The 27055-nt window shown below is 36.0% G+C and overlaps 1 protein-coding gene across 1 annotated transcript in view; it reads left to right on the top strand.

The window, feature by feature from the left end:
• RNF19A (ring finger protein 19A, RBR E3 ubiquitin protein ligase) overlaps positions 1-27055 on the top strand; it is a 54369-nt gene that overhangs the window by 14763 nt on the left and 12551 nt on the right. The window contains exons 2-4 of the mRNA XM_017859445.1: positions 7657-8423; positions 20946-21154; positions 26389-26533. Coding sequence (XP_017714934.1) covers positions 7750-8423; positions 20946-21154; positions 26389-26533 — 1028 coding nt within the window. The 5' untranslated portion in view covers positions 7657-7749. The remainder of the gene's footprint in view (positions 1-7656; positions 8424-20945; positions 21155-26388; positions 26534-27055) is intronic.

Here is a 27055-nt window from a genome sequence, read left to right on the forward strand (position 1 = left end):
TTTAATAAATACTGGCTTCAATTATGGGACTACCATATATGCCCAAATAAAAATCAATTTTTTTTCTTTAAAATTATGCTTAGAAAAGAAGGAGATACTTCATTAAAATTTAGATCCTTGCAAAGTTATGCATGTTACTCTTTGGAGAAGACATCTGAAGTATCTGTTCAATGCTTAAATGTACTAGAATGAAAGTTCCACAGAACAGGGACCTTGTCTATTTTGTTCACTATCCAGCACTTACAAGAGTATCTGGCACATGATAGGCACTGAATATATTTGTTGAAAGAATAAATGAATTAATACTTACACAGGTTACTTGGAGCAAATAAGGCAAAAAGTTGAACAGATTTAGTCATTCATAGAAGACCTTACAGTTCCAGGTATTGAATAATGCAAGAAAATCTTTTAAAGGATCATTTTTATAAAGCAGTCTGGTAAGCAGTTATATTGTGGAGATCGTGGATGCATAAGTAGGCTAAAATTCCCTGTGACAGCATCGTATACAGATTCAAGAATACTGTATCTCAAAGCCTAGATGAAGATATCCTTTGGAAAACTGCCAGATGTTTTCCTTAAAAAATTTATACATCTTTCCCCCTAAAGAATAGTCTATGTAGTGTAGGGCAGCTGAAAGTCAAACAGAAAGTCGAAGTCTTACTGGCTTGAAGTATCAGGGGAAGGAGTTAAGTGGCCAAAAATAGGATAAATCCCAGAAAGGAGGGAGTTATGGTAAGTAGCCCAAAAATCTGTGGGTAAACTCCCTTCAGATGCCTAGATATCCCCTAGAACTGTGCTTGGGAGATTCCAAGGAGTTCAGTGGAAAAGAACAGCTGGCAGGCAGAAAAAACTAAGTAGAGATTTTAGCTGATGGCTTTTGCAGGGGTGACGGAATTTGTTTGATTCCCACCGAGATAGAAGGGATTGGTACACATAAGTGCTTTCCACAGATCTACTCTAAAAGAGCATAAAACCAAGCTTTCAGAAGTTCATGTTGACTAGCCAGTGACTTAACTGCCCAGTATAATAAAAGTCCTCACACTTCAGGAGAAGATAAGAGACTACAGAGCCTCTATAACATATCCACAATATTCAGTTTATAATAAGCAATTACTAGACATGTAAATAAGGAGGAAAATATGGTTCATTCCATGTCAAGACCCCCTCAAAAATAGGTAGCAGACCCTACAATTAGCAGACAGACTATAGCAACTGCAATATTTTAAGGACTTAAAGGGGGAAATATCTTAGTGACTGGGTAATCTCATCAGAGAAATGGAAACTATAAAAAAAGAACAATGAGATATTATAGAACCCAAAAGTACAGTATCTAAAATGAAAATTTCACTGGATGGATTTAACAGCAGATTAGAGACGACAGAAGAAAAAGTTGATGAAGTTGAAGATAAATCGATGAAAATTTGCCAGTCTACCAAATGAAGAAAAAAAGATTACAAAAAAGAATAGTGCCTCAGTTGCTCCAGGGACAGAAATCAAACTAACATACAAATAATTAGAATTCCAGGAGTGGGGAGGGAGGGGGGAGAGAGAGAGAGAGAGAGAGAGAGAGAGAGAGATTGAGATTGATTCAACAAGTTCAGTTGAACCCCAAGCAGGACAGATGTAAGGAAAACCACATCTAGGCACATCTTTATCAAACTGCTGAACATCTAAGATAGAAAACAATGTTGAATGCAAGCAAAGGAAAAAAAGACACATTCTATACAGGGGAATTAAAATATCAGGAAAGATGACTTGTCAGAAACAATGGAGGCCAGAAGACAATGTAATAACCTATTTAAAGTCCTGAAAGGATAAAGATATCAACCTGGAGTTCTGTATTCAGCAAAAATATCCATAAAAAGTGAAAGTGAAATAACTTTTTTTTTTCCCAGATGAAAGTTGAAGGAATTCATTGCTAGGAGACCTGCATAGCAAAAAATGCTAATGGAAGTTCCTGAGGCTGAAGATACATGACACCAGGTGAAAAGTGGATCCACAAGAACAGGGCTCCCCAACCCTTGGGCCACTGTGTGTGGCCTGTTAGGAACTGAGCCACGCAGCAGGAGGCAAGCAGCCATGAGCATTATTGTCTGAGCTCCGCTTCCTGTCAGATCAGTGGCAGCATTCATTTCTCATAGGAGTATTGTGAACTGCACTCGAGGGATCTAGGTCACACACTCCTTATGAGAATATAATGCCTGATGAAACCATCCCCGCTCCCACTCCCCACCTCCATCTGTGGAAAAATTGTCTTCTGTGAAATTGGTCCTGGTGCCAAAAAGTTTGGGCACCGCTGCACAAGGAAGAATGAAAAATACCAGAAAGTAAATATGTAACAATTAGGTTTCATCCTCCAAAAGAAGACTTTGTAAGCCTATAGAGCGATGGAAAAATTTATAAAAGACCTTCTTAGATGTTACTAAATTAAAAACTTAGATAACTGTACTTCAAAACATCACAAAATTGAAGGACAAGTGTTTAGAGAAAGTAAATATTGTTTAAAATCAAAGAGGAGCATTAATATTCCAGTGTAAAAATGGGCATAAAATGTTAACAGATAAAACATAGAAGTAGTGAAGAGGACAGTGCATGTGAACAAATGTTTAAATTGTTTGGCAATCAAAGAAATGGAAATTACGTATTTTTTGCTACTCAAAAAAAAAAAAACTCTTATAAAGGATGCTGGTGAGAATTCAGGGAAATAACCTTTCTGGCGAGTTGCAGTACAAATTGGAACAAAACATTTTGGTATTCCATTTCAAGGGATTATTTTAGAAGTCCATACCACCTAGATAGTAGATTCTTACACCAGGAAGTGACTTGTTGAATCAGTGTGTTGGCCGGGCAAGGTGGCTCACATCTATGATTCCAGCACTTTGGGAGGCTGAGCTGGACAGATTACTTGAGGACAGGAGTTAGAGACCAGCCTGGCCAGTGTGACAAAACTGCATTGTTACTTAAAAAATACAAAAATTAGCTGGGGATGGTGGCGCACGCCTGTAGTCCCAGCTACTCTCGAGGCTGAGGCACAAAAATCACTTGAACCTGGTAGGTGAAGGTTGTAGTGATCTCGTGCCACTACACTCCAGCCTGGGCAGCAGAGTGAGACCCTGTCTCAAAAATAAAAAATAAGAAATTAGAAAATTAAATCAGTGTGTATGTAGGGGGTGGGGCGTGGAGGAAAGATCATTATTCAGTAACTAGTGTTGAGGTAACTGGCTTGCCATTTAGAAAACAAATTTTGATCTCGACTTATTCATAAACTATCAAATTACCAGTAGAAAATATGTGAAGGAATTTTAAAAATACAATCTTAGAGTGGGCAAGGCTTTTCTAAGGCTGATGTAGAAGTCAAAAGTCATAAAGATATGTGAATCTGAGCACGTTAAAAACTTTTGAAATATCTGCATTGGAAAATTGCCATATAGTCAAATACAATTTATACATACACACACACACACCCACATGATAGCAACGCTCTTTATTAAATAGAACTATGTCTTACACATCAGTAAGGAAAAGTGCTGTAGCAGGATATGAACATGTGCCTAGTTCACAGAAAGTGAAATGTAAATGAGTTGTAGTGAGAAAATACTAAAAATGTATTTCCCATCAAAGCAAATGTTCCTTGTGGATTTCCAATCTCACATACAAATACATAGCCATTAAATTTAAATTTGTTTTCTTTATTCTTCTTCATCTTTCGTCTTCTCAGCATAAGCATATGCTGAAGTTTAATAGCCTGTTATTATTTTGTAATACAGAATGCAGCATTTAAAATAGTCTTTTTTATTTGTCGTCTTTATTGACGCTTTCACTTGAGTATAGAATAGCTTCAAGCTTCTGTAGTCACCAAGTTAGTGATCAGTAGAAACTCTGCTGTGTACCTATTCCGTCTTTACTTAAAAAAAAAAAGAGTCCTCTTTCGGTTCTCTTCAACACTGCTAGTAAATATTGTCACATGCTGCTTTTATTGCATGCTTATTTTAGAAGTACCATACATCTGGATGTCAGACATCTAAAAAACAAATTAAAATTAGAAGACATAGGTACACTGCTCTTAGATTTAATATTTTGACCATCAGCACAAAATTGCTGGATTTTCTCCATATTTTAAGCTGTTTGAGAAGTGACAGAAGAAACCTAATTTTAGCTGAATAACAGAAGCAAAAACTGTTATTTGACCATGTAGTAGATTTTCCTCTTGGAAAGTAAGTGTTTTCTATGTATGCAAACTTTTTGCCCTACCTTCATTTCCAGAATACCTGTCTAATGATGTGTAAATCATTTAGGCACATGGGTCGCTGTTAGATCCTGCTGAAGTGTTTGTGGTTAGAAGATGTTTATTGGTGGGATATTGTAAATGTATAATTCTTGAAGTTGTAGTGTCAGGATACTTAACATGTTTTACGAATCCTGAAGCACTTCTGAAGGTAAAAGGTTCTTGTCTTTCCACAGTTAAAAAACTGGATGTAGTAAGGCTGTATGGCTTAAGGATCACAAAGTAATAGCAACTGAAAAGCATCATTCATTCATTTCGTATTAAGCACTTGCTGTAAGGTACACATTTTGTAAAGCACTAAGTTACGTTACATTCCATTTCAGCTAACATTTAGTACGGTGCCAGGTTTGTTAGGCATGTTTAACACGTGTCAGTTTCACATTATTCTTAGAACATCTGTTTGAGGTGAGTGGTATCCATATTTTGTGGTCCTGATCACTGATGCAGGAATGTGTCTTATCTAGGATATGATAACAAAAAATAGCTGAGCCAGGTCTTTTGACTCCCAAGTTCTCTTCTTTATGCATACAACACTGGATTTTTTTTGTTTGCATGTCCAGATCTACTCTCACTCACCCTTCTCTACCCTGCTCTGTGCCCCCCTCAGGAGGTTGACTAGAAGGACTGCCTTAGAGGCACTTGGCTTCTGGTTGGATTTACTCAATGTGAGGCACTGGCAGGATATTGGAGAGCCAAAGGAATGAAACATTCCTTTTCTATGTTTAGGTACACAGATACCATTGTGTTGCAAATGCCTCCAGTATTCACTGCAGTAACATACTGTACAGGTTTGTAGCCTAGGAGCAATAATCTATACAGTATACCCTAGGTGTGTAATAGGCTATAACATCTACGTTCGTGTAATTGCACTCTGATCACACAACAAAATCACCTAATGACACATTTCTCAGAATGTATCGCCATCATTAAGTGATGCATAACTATATTTGTATAGATTGAGCTCTCTGTTCCTTATCTATCCTGTGTTTGTGAGGGAAAATATAAAGTGAGGAACATGAGTGAAGTTTGAGTGAAATGTTTTTCCAGAAAACATGTTAATTATGAGGTAAGCCATAGGAGGAAAAAAACACATAGAAAAAGGCACATTAATCATGAATTTCTGGGTCATATATGTATCACAAAGTGTACATACCTTTGTAAACACTATGCATACTGCACATATTAAGAAAGTTTGACTGGGCATTGTGTCTGACATCTGTAATCCCAGCACTTTGGGAGGCCAAGGAGGGCGGATCACTTGAGGTCAGGAGTTCGAGGCCAGCCTGACCAACATGGTGAAACCTTGTCTCTACTAAAAATACAAAAATTAGCCAGGCATGGTGGCACATGCCTGTAATCCCAGCTGAGGCAGGAGAATTGCTTGAACCCGGAAGGTGGAGGTTGCAGTGAGCCGGGATTGGGCCGTTGCACTCCAGCCTGGGTAACAGAGCCAGACTCGGTCTCAAAAAAAAAAAAAAAAAAAAAGTTCCCTTTGTGCCTCACCACAAAATGTAGCCACAATCCTGACTCCTAACATTGTACATTAATTCTCTCTGTTTGGAACTTTATATAAATAGAATTATACCACATACACTTTTGTATGAGAGTCCTGTCTTGTGTGTAGCAGTATTTTGTTCCTTTTCATTGTTTCGTTGCTTTAGCGTGTGAATATACCACAATTTATGTATTCATTCTACTGCTGATAAAAATATGGTTGTTTCCAATATTCTGAATATTATTACTAATGCTGTTGTGAGCATTGTTAAGTATGTCATTTTTCTTATTCGTTCCTTTCTAGGAATAAAATTGTTGGGCAATAGGTTATCTCTGTGTGCCAATTTTATATTGTTAAACAGTTTTCCAAAGTAGTTGTGCCATTTTACACTCCCGCCAGTAGTGTAAGAGAGTTCCTATTCCTCCACATACTTGCTAACACTTGGAAATGACAGTCTTTTAATTTTAGCCATCCTATTAGGTGTGTTGTAGTCTCTGAATGGGGCATTAATGTGTTTTTTCCTGATGACTGATGATGTTGAGCACTTTTCATATGCTTTTGTGAAATGCCCCTGCCTATTTTTCTATTGGATTGTGTATGTTTTCTTATTGATTTGTAAGCATTCTTTACATAGTCTCGGCACTGTGCCTTTATTAGTTATATGTGGCAAAAGTCTTCTCCCATACCCTTAATACTGTCTGTTGATTTTATTCTAGTCCAATTTATCAGTCTTTTATTTTATGGTTGGTATTCTTGTGTGTTCTGTTTAAGAATTTTTCCATTGAAATAGTCTCTTCTCTTATCTCCTAGAAGCTTTACATTTAGATCTGTAAACCATTTGTAATTGATTTTCACATATGGGCGAGCCATCCATCCATCATGTTTCCTTTCTTTTCTCAGGTGGATAACCGGTAGACATAGTACTCTTCTTTTTTTAAAGGCCATTTATTCTCAGTCCTCAGCAACATCACGTTTGTCATAAGTCAAGTCTCGTGTGTGTGTGTGTGTATGTAGGACTTTCATTTTATTTTATTTTATTTTATTTATTTATTTATTTTTGAGATGGAGTCTCACGCTGTTGCCCAGGCTAGAGTGCAGTGACACAATCGCGGCTGACTGCAAGCTCCGCCTCCCGGGTTCATGCCATTCTCCTGCCTCAGGAGAATACTCCCGAGTAGCTGGGACTACAGGGACCCGCCACCATGCCCAGCTAATTTTTTGTATTTTTAATAGAGATGGAGTTTCACCGTGTTAGCCAGGATGATCTTAATCTCCTGACCTCGTGATCCGCCCGTCTTGGCCTCCCAAAGTGCTGGGATTACAGGCGTGAGCCACCGCACCCGGCCTATATGGGACTTTTTCTGGACTGCTTTCTGTTCCACTGGTTTTTGTATTCATCCTTGTGGCATAGCACACTATCTGATTACTGTAACCTTATAATAAGTCATTATATCTAGCAGCGTTAGAGCCCTTTCCCCACTTTGTTCTGCAAGATTGTGTAAGCTATTCTTAGCCCTTTGTATTTGCATGTATACTTGATTGTCAGTTATAAACAACAACAGAAAGACCTGCTAAAGGCAGTGAGAAATCACTGAAGTCAGAGTGATAATGACCAAAAGTTTTTTTCTAAGATTTTAAGAATAATTAGGTCAGCTCAAATCTAGAATCTTTTATTAAGATTAAAGTATGCCCTTTTTGTTATTTCAGCGTTAGTCTTGTAGTTTCTTATAGACTATTTAATAAATTGGCCTTATTTAAAAAAACAACAGCTACTAATGGTTAAGGAACATACTTGTTTGAAATTTGATATTTATGAAAATATACAAACTAAGAACATAATTAAATGAGCTTGATTTTTTTATTTTTTATTTTTCAGAACATCTGTGATAACAGTCTTCTGTAAATCCAACTTTCGAAGAATTCTCTGAAAGAACCAAGTAGAATATTCTTACATCATGACTTACTCTGAATGCAAGAACAAGAAATAGGTTTTATCTCTAAATATAATGAAGGGCTGTGTGTAAACACTGACCCTGACTCAATTCTAACAAGCATTTTAGACATGAGTTTACATCGGCAAATGGGTTCAGATCGAGATCTTCAGTCCTCTGCTTCATCTGTGAGCTTGCCTTCAGTCAAAAAGGCACCCAAGAAAAGAAGAATTTCAATAGGCTCACTGTTTCGGAGGAAAAAAGATAGCAAACGTAAATCAAGGGAGCTAAATGGCGGGGTGGATGGAATTGCAAGTATTGAAAGTATACATTCTGAAATGTGTACTGATAAGAACTCCATTTTCTCTACAAATACCTCTTCTGACAATGGATTAACTTCCATCAGCAAACAAATTGGAGACTTCATAGAGTGCCCTTTGTGCCTTTTGCGGCATTCTAAAGACAGATTTCCTGATATAATGACTTGTCATCATAGATCTTGTGTGGATTGCTTACGACAATATTTAAGGATAGAAATCTCTGAAAGTAGAGTTAATATTAGTTGCCCAGAATGTACTGAACGGTTTAATCCCCATGATATTCGCTTGATATTAAGTGATGATGTCTTGATGGAAAAATACGAAGAATTTATGCTTAGACGGTGGCTTGTTGCAGATCCTGATTGCAGGTGGTGTCCAGCTCCAGATTGTGGGTAAGAAGATATTGTTTGATTTTTCTTGAGTTAATTTTTTTCTCTGTGGATAAAATAATTTGCTGTTACTCAAAAGAAAAAATTTTACGTGCTGGAGAATTCATTCAACAGGCATGTTGAGTGCACACCATGTATCAGGCACTATACTAGGTGTTAAAGGCAGTGATCCTGCCTTACTCATTTCTATATTGTCTCTGCATTACATATTCACTGAGCAGTTTTAGAAGAAAAGGGTAAGGTGGTAGAGTTCAGGATCTAGTTGTATACAAAATTGGTTTTCTCATCCATTTGGAGAATTTTCATTTTGGAATAACAGACGAAATGATGAGCATTGTTTGTGAAGAGGAGGTTATTTGTGGTCATAAACTCAAATGACCCTCTTCCTTATTTTTTCTCTTTGTTGACGTGTTTCTCATGAGAGATAAATGGCCCTTTTGAAAGGTACCTAGCTTAGCATGTGCCACAGTATGATGTGTTCATGTTGATATACATAAGCATTTGCTAGTTTCAAGTTCTAGGGGTTATGTAATATTTGATTTGCCTCAAGTTTTTGAATTAACACATACCATATTCTCAACATTTAAAACAAAATAATTTTGTGTATATATTTGATTACTATGTTGATGAGCAGCTCCTGTTTATAGAGCATTTATTGTGTACAGTTGTCAGAATTAGGGAAACAGTAGTCATATACTATTCAAGAATAGCAAAAGCCACAAACAATTAATGTGATATGTAGCATACTATTAGTAAACCAGAGATTATAAGTAACGTTTGGGGAAATCCAGAACTTCCGAGATTATCTGGGTATAATCTCAGAGGCAAGACTGGGATGTGAGTTTCATTTATCAAATTACAATTTCAAGACTCGTTACCTGAATCAAATCCACTATTTAAAAGTTTCTTGAGTAGTGAATTTTCAGATCGCATCTAACCTACATTCCATAATTTTAAATGAGAAACGTAGTGTTTCCTGCCTGTGCAAATCCCAGTTTTCCCAGGTATCACTAGCACTTTACCATCCACCAAGGATTTCTGTGTAGTATACAACATTTTTAAATTACCTTATTAATATTTTATGAATTAATTAATTGTATGTAGGGTTCAGATATTATTCATTATCAGATTTGAATTATGCTGTCCTATACTACAGGGAACTTACACTGTAATATAGATAAACAACAAAATATGTTATGAATGCTCTCTAAACTGGGCCAAGGTTAGCTGTGTTTCCAGGTGTAATGGCAGAAGCAAACTCTGGGATGTATGCAGGGCTAAATTTTCAAGAAAAAGGTGGGAAGAAAATAGAAATAATGAACAGTAGCTTTAAATAACTTGAGCAGAAGACAGTATTCTGACAGAAAAACAGCTTGGATGTGATTGAATCGCTCTTGATCCTGTGAACCAACCCCCACATAACGTTTTCACAGGTGCAAATGTGCGTTTCCACTGGTGCACAAGTGCAAGTTATACTCTTGAAATTAGAGTAGATTTCAAGTAGGATAGCAAATTTTAGTTTTAAAAAAACTTTTTGTGAGTTGTTGTAACAAATACTCCCATAGCAAGAGTTCAAATACTGAGGAATATGTCTCTTATGTTTCATCTACAGAAAGTGTGGTTTTCTGTGTATCCTTCATAGAACCCCAGGGTGCAAGAGGTGCTTCATACATTCCTCTAAATTTTTAATAGCTTAAAAAAAATCTGCGACTGGGCGTGGCGGCTCATGCCTGTAATCCCAGCACTTTGGGAGGCCAGGGTGGGAAGATAACTTGAACCCAGGAGGTTGAGGCTGCAGTGAGCTGTGTTTGCGCCACTACACTCCAGCCTGGGCAACAGAGCAAAGCCCTGTCTTAAAAAAAAAAAAATCTGACAATGATAAAACAAAGGAAAAGGAGACTTAAGTTGTCACAGCCTTTGGCCAGGAAATATTAAGACAATAAATCCACAGGCACAAACCTTCTGGTCACTTAATTGCTGTATATTATCTTGTCCTGGGTTGGTTGATAATGTCATCATAATATATAGTTAACATTAGCAACCTAATTGAACGTAGTAGGTAGGGCTAAAGCAAATTATAATTTGTATAAGAATTGATTTTAGGGGAAGCATGCCAAACCAACTAGAAAAGGATTGATTATTCAACATATAGAATTAGTTATTTGAGGGGGAAAACATTAGATTGTCACCACATATGTTAAAATCAAAACAGATTACAGAGGTGTAGGTTATATAAATAAAAGGAAAAAATCAAAAGAAAATATAGGTGAATGATTAGCTAACCTACTGCCACATTGTGTATTAAAATTGAACGCACATTTATTATATAACTGAGAATTTCAACTCCTAGATCAGTACTGTAGAGAAAATCTTTACTTGTGTACCAGGAGATTTGTATAAGGATGTTCCACAATAACAAAGCAAAACAAAAAAAAAAAGTTCATTAACAGTAGAATAAATATATTTAGTTTATTGGTTACCTCTTGAGAGTAGTAGTAAGAGGGGATGTGAACTTCAAGGGGTAACCAGGTTACTTCTAAAGCCACTGATAATAAAGGTTCTGATTTCCAGTTCATGCTTAGTATACTGGCATAATGTTTAATAGCACTACATTTCTTAAGTGTTCCAATTTAGATTGTGAGTTAATCATCCTACTGATAATGTTCTTAACTTGTGTGGTACATACAGGAGTATTTATTTTACTATTCTTTATAAACCCTTTTATATATTTCTTAATAAAAATTTTTTTCAGAAACTCATACTTTGGGATATTTTGGCACATTTTCTTCTCATTGAGACTTCATTGTTAAAAAGTAAAATGGCTCAGTATTAATATTTTAGAGACGATAATTCAAATGTTAACTCAAGTATAAAATATCATAAAATAATAGAAACATTTGCTTTACTAGACTCTTACTATGAAAGCAACCACATGATTGTTACGTAAGTTTAACAAATAATTGTCCTTGATTAATTTGGCTATACATTAATTTTTGGTGTTATTGGTTGTCAGTAGTCTTACCCACAAAGGACAGAGGAAAAAAATCACAGAGATTACTTTTGTGTATTTTGTTTTATACTTGGCTTGTACTGCTCTGTAAGTTGTTATGGTCGTATTTCACATACTTGATGATGTAGGTTTTGTGGTTGTGTTTTGAAGAAAATGTCACCCAATAATATAAAATTTGTGTGTATACTTTGAAAACATAGGATACTATACAAACCCTCATTAAAAGTTAGCTTTACTGATTATGAGCTGTAAATACCTGATTTTGAGTCCCTATTCTATCATGTTATAAGGATTGAGATCTTTAATGCTATTACTAGCAAAATTCCTAGTACACAGTAAACTTGTCATTGCTCTTACTTACTATTCTTCATCTCTATTTCCAAAGTTTTGCTTTTTTAAAAAATCAGATAATCATTCAAATATTTAATGCACCTATGTGCCAGGTACTGGAGATTTATTAATGAACACAAGACAAAAAATCCCTGACCTATTGGAGCTTACTGAAGCCTTTGAAACACACAGAGGACCCCTCTTTTTTTTTAAAATTAAAACCCCATTTTTTATTTAAATCTGGCATAGGGAATATTGGTAAATTTCTGAATATTTGGTTTTTATAAAAATGTTTAGCCACGGTGCCAGGACCATAGGCATATATGTAGTATTTAGCCCCTTTTATTATATAACACACTTGAAATGTTCTTTTCCAGAAATGCTAGATGTGAAATTATGAATTTTTTCTTTTGCATTTGTTATTTGTAAACATGGCCATTTTCTCTAAATGTAAAATTATTTGATCCAGTTAAGGGGAACAGTCAAGTTTTATATCACAATCAAGAGGCTCATGATTCTATTTTTAACGTTTTGATTATTCCAGTGAAAAAGGAATAATAAATAATAAAATTAGAGTAAATAACATTTACTCTAATTTTACTTAAACATACAGTTTAACACACCTTGAGAAATACTGTACTTACCACAGAGTAGAAAAGAGTTCTACCTGACCTGATTTCCATTTAAGATCTCTTGGGGTTTCTGACCTAATATTCTTTCCACTCTTGAGGGCTAGGACTGATCACACTTGTTTAAAGGACGGTGTTTCTAAAAATCCCACTTGAGGAGGGGCCCAGAGGGCCAAATTTGAGTACTGTGATTTAACCAGAGTGAGTCTCGCTAGACAGCTTCTAGAACATGCCAGTCCTCACAGGTTCAGAGAAAAATACAGCCATAGTTAAGGAGAAAAATTGGGGGAGGGATCCCAGTGTGCAAGGAGGAGAAACATAGAAGCTGCCTTGAATAAAAATATCTGATTACCTTCTGCCTTGGAGTCCTAGTTTGTATATTATTTAGGCAGACAGCAAAAAGTTGTTGTTTTGGTTTCTATCACCTGTTTCAGTTGGCTGAGGCCACCCTGCTACCAGCACACATTATCCCTGTCATCCCATGTGAGTGCTTCTGACTTTGCTGGGGAGCTTTGAATATACAAGAACATTTATTATACTGGGACGTAATTAATGATTTATTGTCTGTGAGCCTCCCAATGATCCTCCAGAAAAGTTCCTTTTTGCTTTTGGAACCACAGGCTAACCTCATGCTCAGTAAAAAAATTGTTCAATGAACCAGCCTGACTGTATGCCACTAGCATAACTCATATACTTTTGGGTAATGTAATCAACTGTAATTGGCTTTGCAAGCTTCAAGCTGGTTTGCTATGACATTTAAATGGCTTTCAATGATAACTTACTCTGGTGGAGAATATTGTTCTTAATGGATTAAAAAAAAATAGGGCCATAGGCTTAGGGACTAAATAACATGTATTTTTAGAATTCTAATTAATGTCTGTGTAACTCTCATTCTCATCCTACAAAGATGTGTTTTAGCTATACCTTGACCATCTTTTGACATGCTGGAAATGCTTTTGTAGACTGGCCTTTTACAAATTTTGCAGAGACCACAGATCCTACTTAGGTTTTATCCAGAGAAAATAAGTACATGGGACTTAGAAAACAGATTTGGGGTATAAAGAGCCATAATGAATAAACTACATTTCAGGGGAAGTTGTAATTCATGACTAGTGATAAATTATATGTGTTAGAACACACATACATAAGCATATTCTAAGAGTTAATAGCTTGAACTGAGAGTGCTATTTTTAATTTATTCTTCCTAAGCATAAAATTAATCCAGGTATATTTTAACACTAAATAATTCAGTATACTATGTGGGTAGTTCTTTGAAGTTTAAAAATCACATTTTCTGTGTCTTCTGACAATGTAATAAACTTTAAGCATTTCAGATTTTGAATTTTTTGACTAGGGATGCTCAACCTGTATATTACTCCTGTACCAAACATTGTTAATTGATACTAAGATTTTTGGTGGTGTTTTAATGAGTCAATAAAAATAACATGCTTCCCCTCCACCCTCATTCAAGACCATGTTAACATATGACCCAGGAGACATGTCAGCTTTCTCTAATTAGTTGACTAAAGAATGTGGCTTTGGATATGCAGCCAAAATGGCTTGCTAGCACTTCATCCCTAAGTTGGACAGACTTCCCCAATTAGTCTCAGGCATGTAGGCCTGAGAACAACTGAAGGCCTCTCCTGCAGCATGTAGTGGAAAACAGAACAGAACGCATCCTGTCTGCAGGATGCAAATCCTAGAAAAGGGAACCAGGAGATGAGCCTCACTTTGTCTAGACCTTCTCTCAAGTATCTTAAGTAAGTTATTCCTTTTTCACTGGAATAATCAAAACGTTAAAAATAGAATCATGAGCCTCTTGATTGTGATATAAAACTTGACTGTTCCCCTTAACTGGATCAAATAATTTTGGTATTTCTGATTATATTTTCTTTCTGTTCTTACTTTAAAGATAAAAGAAAGTTATTTAAAGATCTGTTAAAAGCTTTATGCTTTAAAAAATTATTTTGGGCTTACAGATACTTCTTCATTCTCTTTTAATCTACAGAAGTGACATGAGAGACAGTGTCATTTTTTAATCAAAATATTTATTGAGACTGTCATGTCTTCCTTAGGATTACATTTCGTGTTAGGTATGTTTTTTTTCTTCTTACTTGTTCCTTACAAGGAATTTGCTCCAGGTAGAATATATCACCCTAGCTGGTATCCCTACTTGCTTGATGTTATCAATAGTATAATTTGTAAAACGTTAGTACTATGAAATTCTCCCAGGAGATATTATAAATGACTTAATTTAAATAAATTAAGAAAATACTGCATACTATGTACTGAACATTGGTATGTTAAAAATTCTTTTAGCAAATCCTATAATAGAAAACAAAAACTTCTTTAATTTTACTTGGCATTTTCCTAACTTGACCACTGAGTTCTTAGTGTGGATCACCTGTTAACAATGCAGTGAACAGAAGATACTTCTGGAGAGACTGCTGTTTCAGCCCCTTCCTGTCTTCCCCACTTTCTTCCTGTCCATCCACTCCTAGGTTAAGCATTTCAAGTACAGTAGCTAGAGACCTCCAGCTGAAGGATAGAGAAGGAAAGTGAGGCTTGAATTAAATAATGGACTATAGAAAGAAGTGGAGCTAACCACCAAACTAAGGTTTGGGTGCTGTTTGAGCCAGAGGTGTTCAGTTATTTCTGAGACCTTCTATTGAGCCTGTTCTTTTTCCAAATATCACTTATTATACCAGAGCAGAGAGACTCCTGGAATTTTCTGTAAAGCAAAGGTTTTGTATTTAATTTAGTTTTACCATTTGCTTCCATTATAATTTGAGAGTTATTTTTCAGTGGAAAATAAATTCAACTCCCACAAAAGGAAAGTCATCTTCAAGAGGCCTGACAAGCTGTTTTCAAAATGTGTGAATGCTAGGTACATTTAATTTCTTGATATATTACAGAACTTGCCTAATACTATTATGGTTAGGATTGAATACATATGAATGTGAAACACCTCCGTAGGAAGCACTCAATGAGTGTTAGTGTAAGAAAAAACTGCTAGACAAACTGCTCTAACTTTTGCCATCAGATTATACATTTATGAAAACGTTTGGTCATATTATTAAAGTAATCCTGTTTTTCTTTGGAATTTGTGTAAATTCAGTAGACTTGAATGTTTAGTTCTAGGGGAAGGACATCTTAGCTTTTCCATTTAAAAAATAGAAGTAGCATAAAATGTTGGTACTTTAACATTTGAGTACACATAATGTGCCGTGAACTAAACTCTCCTTTTCGCTGTACCCCGTAACCCTACCTCTCCTGTCTTCCTCTCTTCTCTCCCCATCTCTCTTCACAGACACACAAACACTACATATGTATAATCTTATTTTAATCTCACAACTCTTATTTATTATTTCCTAGTTTTGGGTATATATTTTGACCAAATGTCAGGTGGCCAAAGTCAGATATCTCCATCATAGTATGATGAACTTCTGGGATACAAGAATAAATGGAAGTTTTTATTTAATTTTTAAAAACTAGCAATCAAGGGCAGGGCGCTGAATGGAGATTTGTTCAAATCCAGCCCTGCCCCTCAATGACTGGCCAATTTACTTATTTCTTTTAATTTCAGCTTCATTATCAAAGTGGAGGAATTACGATTATAAGTAATCATAGGGAGTATAGAGATAAAGTGCTCTAAGAATAGCTATCTTAAGGGATTGGAGTTATGAAAAATTAAACAATGAAATCAGAAATGAAGCCAGGAGTTGTGGTTCACACCTGTAATCCCAGCACTTTGGGAGGCCAAGGCCGGCAGATGAGGACAGGAGTTGGAGACTAGCTGGCCAACATGGCAAAACCCCATCCCTACTAAAAATACAAAAAATTGAGGCTGGGTGCGGTGGCTCACACTTGTAATTCCAGCACTTTGGGAGGCTGAGGCGGACGGATCACTTGACGTCAGGAGTTTGAGATCAGCCTAGCCAACACGGCAAAACCGCGTGTCTTCTAAAGATGCAAAAAAAATTAGCCAAGCATGGTGATGCGCGCCTGTAATCCCAGCTACTTGGGAGCTTGAACCTGGGAGGCAGACGTTGCAGTGAGCCAAGATTGTGCCACTGCACTCCAGCCTGGGCAACAGCAAGACTCCGTCTCAAAAGTAAATAAAAAATGAAATAAAAATACAAAAATTGACCAGATCTGGTGGCTCACGCTTGTAATCCCAGTTACTTGGGAGGCTGAGGCATGAGAATCACTTGAACCTGGGAGGTGGAGGTTGCAGCGAGCCAAGATTGTGCCACTGTGCTCCAGCCTGGGTGGCAGAGTGAGACTCTTGTCTTAAAAAAAAAACAAAAACAAAAACAAAAAAAACTGGCAATCAAATATTAAATGTTTGACATGATAATGCAGGATTGGTAATTTCCCCTACACTACCAGCTATTAGTTTGCTCCTGATAAATATACCGTGTGTGTATGTATATATTTTATACTGTCTATTTTAAAAATTCTAAATAGATGTTCACTTTAACATCAACACTATTCATATAATTCAAGAGAAAGTTTTATAGTAATGTATTTTATAGGAGGAACACTGTATTTGGTATGAAGTTTGGATAAATTTGGTATGAAGTTTGGATAAATCTCAAAAATCTTGTTCTCTATAAGCAGCCAGTTTCGATGCGCTTAAGTCTCTAGACTCAGAACTGTAAGGAATTATCATCTGAAAGCAATTTATGAAGCTGTTTTGAAGTTTAATTATCGAGAAGATCTGAACAGAGTTAGAAATAAAAGGAAAAAATTGAGAAGAAAATATGCTTTAGGTTCACAGTTTTCTCACCAAACCCCTTCATGTTTTTATGGAAATTGTACCAGATTTTGGAACTTGTCATGAAATTTTTAAAGGGCAATATTGATTGTTCTGCTTTTAATTCTTGTCAAGAAGCACTTTTTTTTTAAACTTAATTCATTAATTTTTTTTTACTTCAATCATTAAAAATTAGGTCAGTTCTTAAAAGTTTGTGTAGTGCTGTGAATACTAGTATATTGAGCAGCCTTCTACAAAGGTTGGAATTATATGTAACTGAATTTCTATTAATCTGCCTTGTGTATTTTTATAAATATTATTTGCTCAGAAACGATGTATTCTTCCTAAATTTATATAGGTAAAGCACTCTCAGTGTTCATATTAGCTGTAAATTGTTTTCCTATTTAATTATTTGAAAGTTAAACATGTACCTAAATTTGGCTTTTACAGTCATCACAAAGATTATAGCATTTTACTCTTGCAACATACTGGACATTTAAGTTAGCCAGTAAAATTTCACCATATAAAGTATATGTATTGTTAAGTTATGTCTAAAGTGCCAACCAATATTTATTTTAAGATGAGTATTCAGATATTAATATTCAGTCCTAATAACATACATTATTTATATTATTTATGTAGAAATGATAGTCACTTGTATGATCACGTGGTCAGTAGTCAAGCACAAGTGCAGGGCTATGAGAAATGTCATCAAAGCAGCCATTTGCTTATTTGGCATTCTAAAGGCCAAGGCCAAAGCTGAAGATTATTTTGGCTGAATACTGAGGCTAAGCCAAACTAAAGTGAATGCCTGTTTTATGTATGAGAAAACTTAGTTGTAGGGAGATTATGTAATTTACTTAAAATTACACAAATAATAAGTGGTGGAAGTAGAATTTGAACTGGCCATGCTAAAACCTCTTTGCTGCCTTTGTAAATTGTAACCAACTTCAGAAAATAGTTTTGGCTTTGTCTCCTGCATACACAGATTTCCCCATTCTGCCCCTCCTCTTTCCTTCTTCCTTCCTTCAATAAAAGGTAGGTAGAGAAAAAGTTTGGAAGAGAATGCCATTTCCTTTTCACTGACATTATTGTTTTAAAACAAAGACTGCACTTTAGTGTATAGATACTTTAGATTATAACTTTGATTTTAAAAAATGAGGTCTTTTTTCTTTATCTGGGACTGCAATGAATAAGCTGTCTTGGGAATTTTAAAGCTCAGGGAAATGAAGCTTTGTTAAATGACCCATTGCTGATTATACATTGCCTTTAATTCAGTCCTGTTTGAACATGTGTGTGATAGAGAATGGTAATTAGATAATTGGTCTTTCAGAAATAAGATGGAATTTAAGATGTGCTTAAAGAGTATGTGGTACTTGGGAGGCCGAGGCGGGCAGATCATGAGGTCAGGAAATCGAGACCATCCTGGCTAACATGGTGAAATCCCGTCTCTACTAAAAATGCGAAACATTAGCCGGGCGTGGTGGTGGGCGCCTGTAGTCCCAGCTACTTGGGAGGCTGAGACAGGAGAATAGCTTGAACCTGGGAGGTGGAGATTGCAGTGAGCCGAGATCACACCACTGCACTCTAGCCTTGGCAACAAAGCAAGACTGTCTCAAAAAAAAAAAAAAAAAAAAAAAAAAAAAATGGGACAAAGGGACCAACAAGTCCAAAAATGGAGGGAACTCCTTGACTCTTAAAATCCTGCACAATTTTATAGAGTATCTTGAAACTTAATTGCAATCTCAGTTACAGTTATTACTTAAATTTTATTGCCAGCTCTGAAAACTCCCCTAAATTTCCAGGCAAAAGGAAATATTTAGTATTTATAAAAGACATGCATTGATAAAACTTGATGGTTGCTGCTTTCAAAGGGAACTAGAAACTTCTAGAAATTTTTAAAATGAAAGTTTTATAGAGGTAATGGTAGATTCACATGCAGTTGTAAGAAATAATTCAGAGATCCTATGTACCCTTCTCACTGTATGTCTCAGTGGTGCCGTTTTGCACAAGTTATAGAACAATATCAGAACCAGGATATTGGCATAGATACAATCTACCAATCTCACTCAAATTTCCTGATTTACTTCTAGTTATTTCTGTGCAGTGCATTTAGTTACATGTATTTTATCACGTTTAAGTTTGTGTATCCACCACCACAGTCAAGATACTGAACCAGTTCCATCACAACAAAGATCCCTCATTTTACTCCTTTTTTTTTCTTTTTCTTTTTTTTTTTTTCGGTACAGTGGCGCAATCTTGGCTCACTGCAACCTCTATCTGCCTCCCAAGTTCAAGCAGTTCTGCCTCAGCCACCCAGGTAGCTGGGATTACAGGTGTGTGCCACCACGCCTGGCTAGTTTTTTAAATATTTTTTTCGTAGAGATGGGGTTTTGCCATGTTGGCCAGGCTGGTCTTGAACTCCTGACCTGAAGTGATCTGCCCACCTCGGCCCCACAAAGTGCTGGGATTACAGGTGTGAGTCACCGTGCCTGGCCTATGTTGCTCTCTTATAATCACATGTACTTCCCTCCACTCTTTCCCTGCCCCAATCCCCATTCCTAATCCTTGGCAACCACTAATCTGCTTGAATTTCAAAAATATTATATAAATGGAATCATACAGTATATAACATTTTGAGATTGACTTTTTTCACTCGGTGTAATTCTCTGAAGATTCACCTAAGGTGTTACTTGTGTCAGTACTTTCTTTATTGATGGTAGTGTGTATGCACTATAGCTTATTTAACCATTTACCTTTTGAAGGTCATCTGGGCTCATTCCAGTTTTGGTTATTATGAATAAGGCTGCTGTGAACATTAGTGTACACGTTTTTGTGTGAGCACAAATATTCATTTGTTTGGGATAAATGCCAAAGAATGCCCAGAATTTAAGTCATAAGTTTTTAAAGTGTCAGAAATATTAAGTCAGAGAAAGGTGTTCATGCTAGTCATGAATCTACCGTTCTCAGTCTTTAATCTGAAGCAAAAAAAAAGAAACTAGTTTTTTTTTTTTTTTGGCAGGAGATTGGCACCAAAGACCACTTTTGCCATGTATCTTACAAAGAAAAATGTGTGACTTCTGCATACCTACAAGATTATCACAAAATTTATAAATTGGCACAGTATGCCATTACCTGACAGTTAAAACTTACCTTTAGTCATTACATTTTTAAACAGGCATTCTTTTTTTCTTTTAACTTTTTCCACTTTAATAAGTAATTGTAGAAAATCAGAAATGTATAGACATATAAACAAGAAAATTAAAACTCAATACCAAGAAAACCATTATTAAGATTTTTGGTGTTTTTCCTTCTAGTCTTTTTTTGTGTGCATACAATACTGTATTAATTTAATATGGTTTTTTATAAAATTGGGATTAGGCTAAATGCAGTTTGGTGTCCTACTTAAAAGTTAAAAGTTGAGGGAGAGGGGCAAGAGTTGAAAAACTACCTGTCAGATACTGTGTTCACTATTTGGGCAGCAGGATCATTAGAAGCCCAAACCTCAGCGTCATGCAATAGACCATGTAACAAACGTGCACATGTACCCCCTGAATCTAAAAAAAAAACCCTGAAAGTTAAAAATTGAACTTTTAAAATATTTTACGCCATTTATATATCTTCATTCGTAAACTTCATTTTCCCCCATTTTTATATTGGTGAGATTGTGCTTATAACTGTTTGCTAATGTATAAATAGAAAATGTTTTTCAGGAATAATCGTTAGTTGGATACTTATTGAAATGAGTATCTCTTGTTTTATGTCACATTTTAAATCATTTTTCTTGTTCTTTCAAGATATGCTGTGATAGCATTTGGATGTGCCAGCTGTCCAAAATTAACTTGTGGGCGAGAGGGCTGTGGAACAGAGTTTTGCTACCACTGTAAACAGATTTGGCACCCCAACCAGACCTGTGATGCTGCTCGACAAGAGAGAGCCCAGAGCTTACGTTTGAGAACTATACGTTCTTCATCCATTAGTTATAGTCAAGAGTCTGGAGCAGCAGGTATTTATGTCTAATTTTTTCTAATGAAATATTTGACACAAAACACTAGTTATTTTAACTTTTTAAAGTTAAGTATTCCTGTTTTCCTTTCACTTGCCAAAAGTGTTTTTAAGTGCATTTCTATCCCAGAAGCACTCATTCTTTCCTGTGGAAAAAAGTGGTTCTGAAATTAGAAAGATTTTATTCTCCAAGAAAAAAGGAAAAAAGGAAGTGTCATGATAATTTATGTAACTGATAGCCAAAGATGGTCTGAAACTGTTGATTATAAAGGTATCTGTCCAGGTGTGGTAGTCACGCCTGTGATCCCAGCACTTTGGGAGGCTGAGGCGGGGCAACCACTTAAGGCCAGGAGTTTGAGAACGGCCTGGTCAATGTGGTGAAACCCCATCTCTACTAAAAATAATTTATATTCCTGCCAGCAGTGTATTGAGATAATCATGTACTTTATGCTACTAGAAAAAAAGTCTCATGAAGCTTTAACACAGAGTATTCGACATTTAATACTTTTGTAACGTAAATGTATTTTTATACTTGTTTGCTGATTGATTTGTTTCTCTTTCCTAAAGATTTCTGGAACTCAGTAGTAGTAGTAGTAATTTGTAGGTATGGGTCCAGAAGCAATTCAGAGAGGACCTGAATGTACCTAAACTGTTCCCTAAAGAGTCAGCAGTAGCCACTGGGTAGTTCACTTGGAAATGATATTCCTCTCCTCCAAGTAGGGGGTGTGTATTTATTGGTCACAGAATACACAGTCACATAGAGCAAGAGAGAATGACTCTGGAATCAGACTGCCTGAATTCAAATCCCACATCCTCTGCTTATTCCTTGTGCAATCTTGAGCAAGTTACTTGTCTCATCTTTATTTTTTTTTTTTTTGAGACGGAGTCTCGCTCTGTCGCCCAGGCTGGAGTGCAGTGGCCAGATCTCAGCTCACTGCAAGCTCCGCCTCCCGGGTTTACGCCATTCTCCTGCCTCAGCCTTCCGAGTAGCTGGGATTACAGGCGCCCGCCACCTCGCCCAGCTAGTTTTTTGTATTTTTTTAGTAGAGACGGGGTTTCACCGTGTTCGCCAGGATGGTCTCGATCTCCTGACCTCGTGATCCGCCCGTCTCGTCCTCCCAAAGTGCTGGGATTACAGGCTTGAGCCACCGCGCCCGGCCATTGTCTCATCTTTAAAATAAAGATACTGGCCAGTCATGGTGGCTCATGCCTGTAATCCCAGCACTCTGGGAGTCTGAGGCAGGCAAATCACTTGAGATCAGGAGTTCAAGACCAGCCTGGGCAACTTGGTGAAACCCTGACTCCACTAAAAAAAATACAAAAATTAGCCAGGCGTGGTGGCGGGTGCCTGTAATCCCAGCTACTTGGGAGGCTGAGGCAGGAGAATCACTTGAACCCAGGAGGCAGAGGTTGCAGTGAGCCGAGATTGTGCCACTGCCCTCCAGCCTGGATGACAGAGTGAGACTCCGTCTCAAAAAATAATAATAATAGTAAATAAAGATACTAGTAATGCTTATATCCATATAGTTGAAATATTTCCTGGCTCATAGTAAGTGCTTTTGCGATAAGAGGTAGGGGACCTTAGAGAAACCAGTCACTTTCTAGAGATTTAAGTATGTCTGGGCTATCATTCAATTAAAAAATGACAGAAATGGCTTTTATTGTTTTTTAAAATAAAGATAATGATTTAGTTATCCAGATGAATATTGGTCTTCCTCAACGTAGCCACCATGGGAGTTTTTGTGTTTATTTCCTCAGTACTTCCCTGGAATGCCTCATTGGCATAACCTTTAGGTTACGTCAGTTTAATATCAGTTTGATTTCTGAGAATGACTAGAAGTTCCTTTAGAGCTAAGTCTAACGGCTAGAGTATCATAACAGGTTGGATTATTGGTTTCAGATAGATGCAGAGTGAGATGTGACTATATGATCATGAGTGATTTTTCTTTTATATAAGGGAGATTTGAAGGTAATTATGAAAGAAAACCTTACCAAATGTTTTGAGCCAAACAATAACATTGTTGGAATAAATAGTCTCAAGGTGATTGTTTTAAAAAAAACTTCATTTGGAATTTGTTCCATGTTTGTTTAAAAATCTTGGTGCAATGGCTCACACCTGTAATCCCAACACTTTGGGAGGCCAAGGCAGGAGGATCGCTTGAGCCCTGGAGTTCAAGACCAGCCTAGGCAAGGTGGCAAGACTCCTTCTCTACAAAAAATTTAAAAAATTAGCCAGGCATAGTGATGGGCACCTCTGGTCCCAGCAAGCCAGAAGGCTGAGGTGGGAGGATCGTTTGAGCCTAGGAAGTCAAGGCTGCAATGAAATGTGTGTGCCACTGCACTGCAGCCTGGGTGACAGAGTGAGATCCTGTTTCCAAAAACAAGAGGAAGAATTAAAAGTGCAGTGAGGGCCGGGCGCCGTGGCTCGTGCTTATAATCCCAGCACTTTGGGAGGCCGAAGCTGGCAGATTGCTTGAGCTCAGAAGTTCTCAAACTTCAGCAGCCTAGGCAACGTGGTGAAATCCCGTCTCTACTAAAAATACAAAAATTAGCCATGCGTGGTGGTGTGCACCTGTAGTCCCAGCTACTTGGGAGGTTGAAGTGGAGGATTGCTTGACCCCAGGAGGTGGAGTTGCAGTGAGCTGAGATGATGCCACTGCACACTAGCCTGAGCGACAGAACAAGACCCTCTTTAAAAAACAATTAAAAAAGTGTAGTGAACTTGGCTTATCACAGACTTGTAGAAAGTTAAAAAGGAAGCTACCATCTAAATGGTTTTATTACTCTTATTCCAGATATTTTGGTATTGTTTTCTGTATCATGATATGCTGAAAAACTAGTTTTACTTTTATTATTTATTAGTATAATAATTAGTTGTTCTTTTTCCCTAATTGGTCACTGAAGATAAATGTGTGCTTAGTTACATAAGGTACATTAATATTTGTGTTTATAAAATAATACAGTATTTATAGTATAATGTTTATATTTGTCTTTAAATTGTGACAGTAGTGCATCCACTTGAGGCTCTTTCTTATAGCTACCAGGTTTATGCACTTGGAGTTAAATTTTAAGTGAACCACGTATGTTTCATTTTTGTTACTGTAGTTTTCCCATTTTATAAAAATAAACTATTTAATTGGCTCTCCACTCCTGCCTATGTCCCCTTACCACTACCACCCTAAGAGATAATCTTTGTTAACATTTGAGGACATGGTGTTTTGTAACCTGTTGTTTTTTCTTAATATGACAGTGGCCCATATTTTAGCAGTAAACAAAAAGATAAAGAAGACAAAAGCTTAGCCAAACACTGTAAATAGAAATGGGAAGCTTTTTCATATGAGGGAACTGTGGCTTAATTGATTCTTGGGGAATGGGGGATCAACTGACCTTAAACAATTTCATTTAGCATTTTTGCATTATGAGAGTATTTGGAGAGAAATTTGTCATCCTATAATGTGCACAGTAAATTTTTCCTAATTTGTTGCTTTGAGGAAAGACACAAAGCAAACTAAACAGCCTTTCATAGGTAAATAAGTATAGAGAGTGAAAGATGTGGGTATAAGTATATAGAGACCTATCAAAAATACATTGCTTGTGGTATTAATTCTCTAACGTGTAATTTTAGCATATTAAAAGGCTTTTTTATGTTTTTAGAACCATAGGAATAAATGGGGATGTTACCTTAGTTTGTTCCAAAGATTGCATGCATCAGTACCAAAGCTTGAGTCTTTTTACTCCCCCATCTTATTGAGATACCTACTACTTGAGCATACTCTGGTATGAGAAAGTTTATCAATTAACATGCTGCTTAAGCGGATAGGATTAGCATTTCTTTAATTTGGTATACTATGTGTTGTATCAGGCATAAAAGCCAGCTTTTTTTAGTCATACCCCAATGTTTAAAATTGTTAAATGCAGACTTTGTGTTCTTTTATCATTTAAATCATGACATGAATATTTCTAATTTGTATATTCTAGTAATTATCAATTGTCTGGTCTGGCTGCTTAGAGTATTAGTTTGTTGAAAATTGCTTGAATCATTAAAATAAATACTAATTGTGAGCATTGACCAGATCTTAAGTTAAAAAAAAAAAAAAATCTTTGGTCCTAGAAGAAGCACTAAGGAAACCTGAATTAACTGATAAAGCACAGGTAAAGTTTGACCATAAAACTTGTAGAAAGAATGGAATATAGTTTAATGCTTTATAATGTAAGACATTGGAGCAAATACTTAGATTCAGTGGTTAGCACTATAAATATCTTTACTAGACTGTGAGTAGTTGAAAAATATAGCTGTTACAAGTTGCTATTTAAACGGATGCCAACATGCAAAATAGTTATAATTTTCCTAAAGTTATGTTATACTTGGTTTTAACTGTGTGACACCATTGTGCATTGTAACCATATTATTATACAAGGAGCATATACCAACAACAGTTGAGTAAACGGGTGAATAAATGAATAAAAAGGATAAACACAACTAATTTAAAAGTCATGAGCATAACTAACAATGATTGCTTTTATTCTGAAACTGTTTTCCATGGTTTATAACATTTATAGCCATATGACTCTTCCTTAATCTCTTCCTTCCTTCCTTCCTTGTATTTTGGGTACTGATTCTTTGCAAGGTCCATCTCTCTTTCGTGTGAAGTAAAATACTGGGAAAAGGCTGCTTTTCTAAAGATACCTGTTTTACTATTCTTATAGTGCTTATAATTGATGTAATTAGAATAAATAAATTCATAGTCCTTTGGATATAGCACCTCAGATTAATATCAAATTGTCACCTCCTGTTAGTGTTCATTCACTAAAGGAATAGTATACAGAACGTGTACATTTGAATTAAGGGAAGATGGTTAGAAAAGTTCTAGAACCAGGAACTACCACTCAGAAGACTTCTGTGGGACCAGGACAAAGACAAACTTTACATAGTTCACAATTTGCTAGAGCTGTCCTTGATTCTCCTTTCTCTTTTTATTCTTTTGTTATTCTTTGTTCTCATTGTTTCACTACTATGTTTAAAAAATGTTTATAACTTGATATTTTAATGTAAAATATGTTCTCTTAGAAGGGAAGAAAAAATGCTTTATATGCTAAAAACAGCAGGCTGAGGCTATGAGTTAACAAACTATCTACATCTTAAGATTTTTTGGCAGTACTACAATTGGTAAACTGCCAGAAGTTATTTTTAGACCAGTTTTATATGCCTAATAGATTTGTCTATGTTCCCAATAGCTGATGATATAAAGCCATGTCCACGATGTGCTGCTTATATAATAAAGATGAATGATGGGAGCTGCAATCACATGACATGTGCTGTTTGTGGTTGTGAGTTTTGTTGGTTGTGTATGAAGGAGATCTCAGATTTACATTATCTAAGGTAAGCTTATAGGAGGAGCTATTTATATGTAAATGTAATTTTATATTGTAAGACAAAATAACTTGTCTTAAATTTGAGTTTTATAAGATACTTAAAGGGATTGGTTTTATTCTAGTTAAATAAATTTAAAAGAAACCAAGTTATTATGCTAGTCATTTGGAATTAATAACTAGTCAAAATAGGAAATGGGTATTTCCTTTTTTTGTTTTGTTAAACTAGAATGCTGGTAAGTATGTAATACCCTGTGTGATTATGCTAAACCATAAATACTTTAATTTAATTTTCCCATACATAAATTTTATCATTTAGGCTACAGAGTGAGTTTATGATATAATCAGGTAATTGATGCCTAAAAATACATATGTTTTGCATTAATTTACTATTAAAAAACTGACTTAAGGGTTTGAGGGTAACGGAGGACTAGGGATAAATTTTTAACCTGAATCTCAGTTATCAGTATCTTTTTAATAAAATATATAAATTATAATATAAATTATAATATCTAAATTATATATAAATTAT

Source organism: Rhinopithecus bieti, unplaced genomic scaffold (assembly GCF_001698545.2).
Source record: "Rhinopithecus bieti isolate Rb0 unplaced genomic scaffold, ASM169854v2 scaffold_47952, whole genome shotgun sequence".
Taxonomy (NCBI): Eukaryota; Metazoa; Chordata; class Mammalia; order Primates; family Cercopithecidae; genus Rhinopithecus; species Rhinopithecus bieti.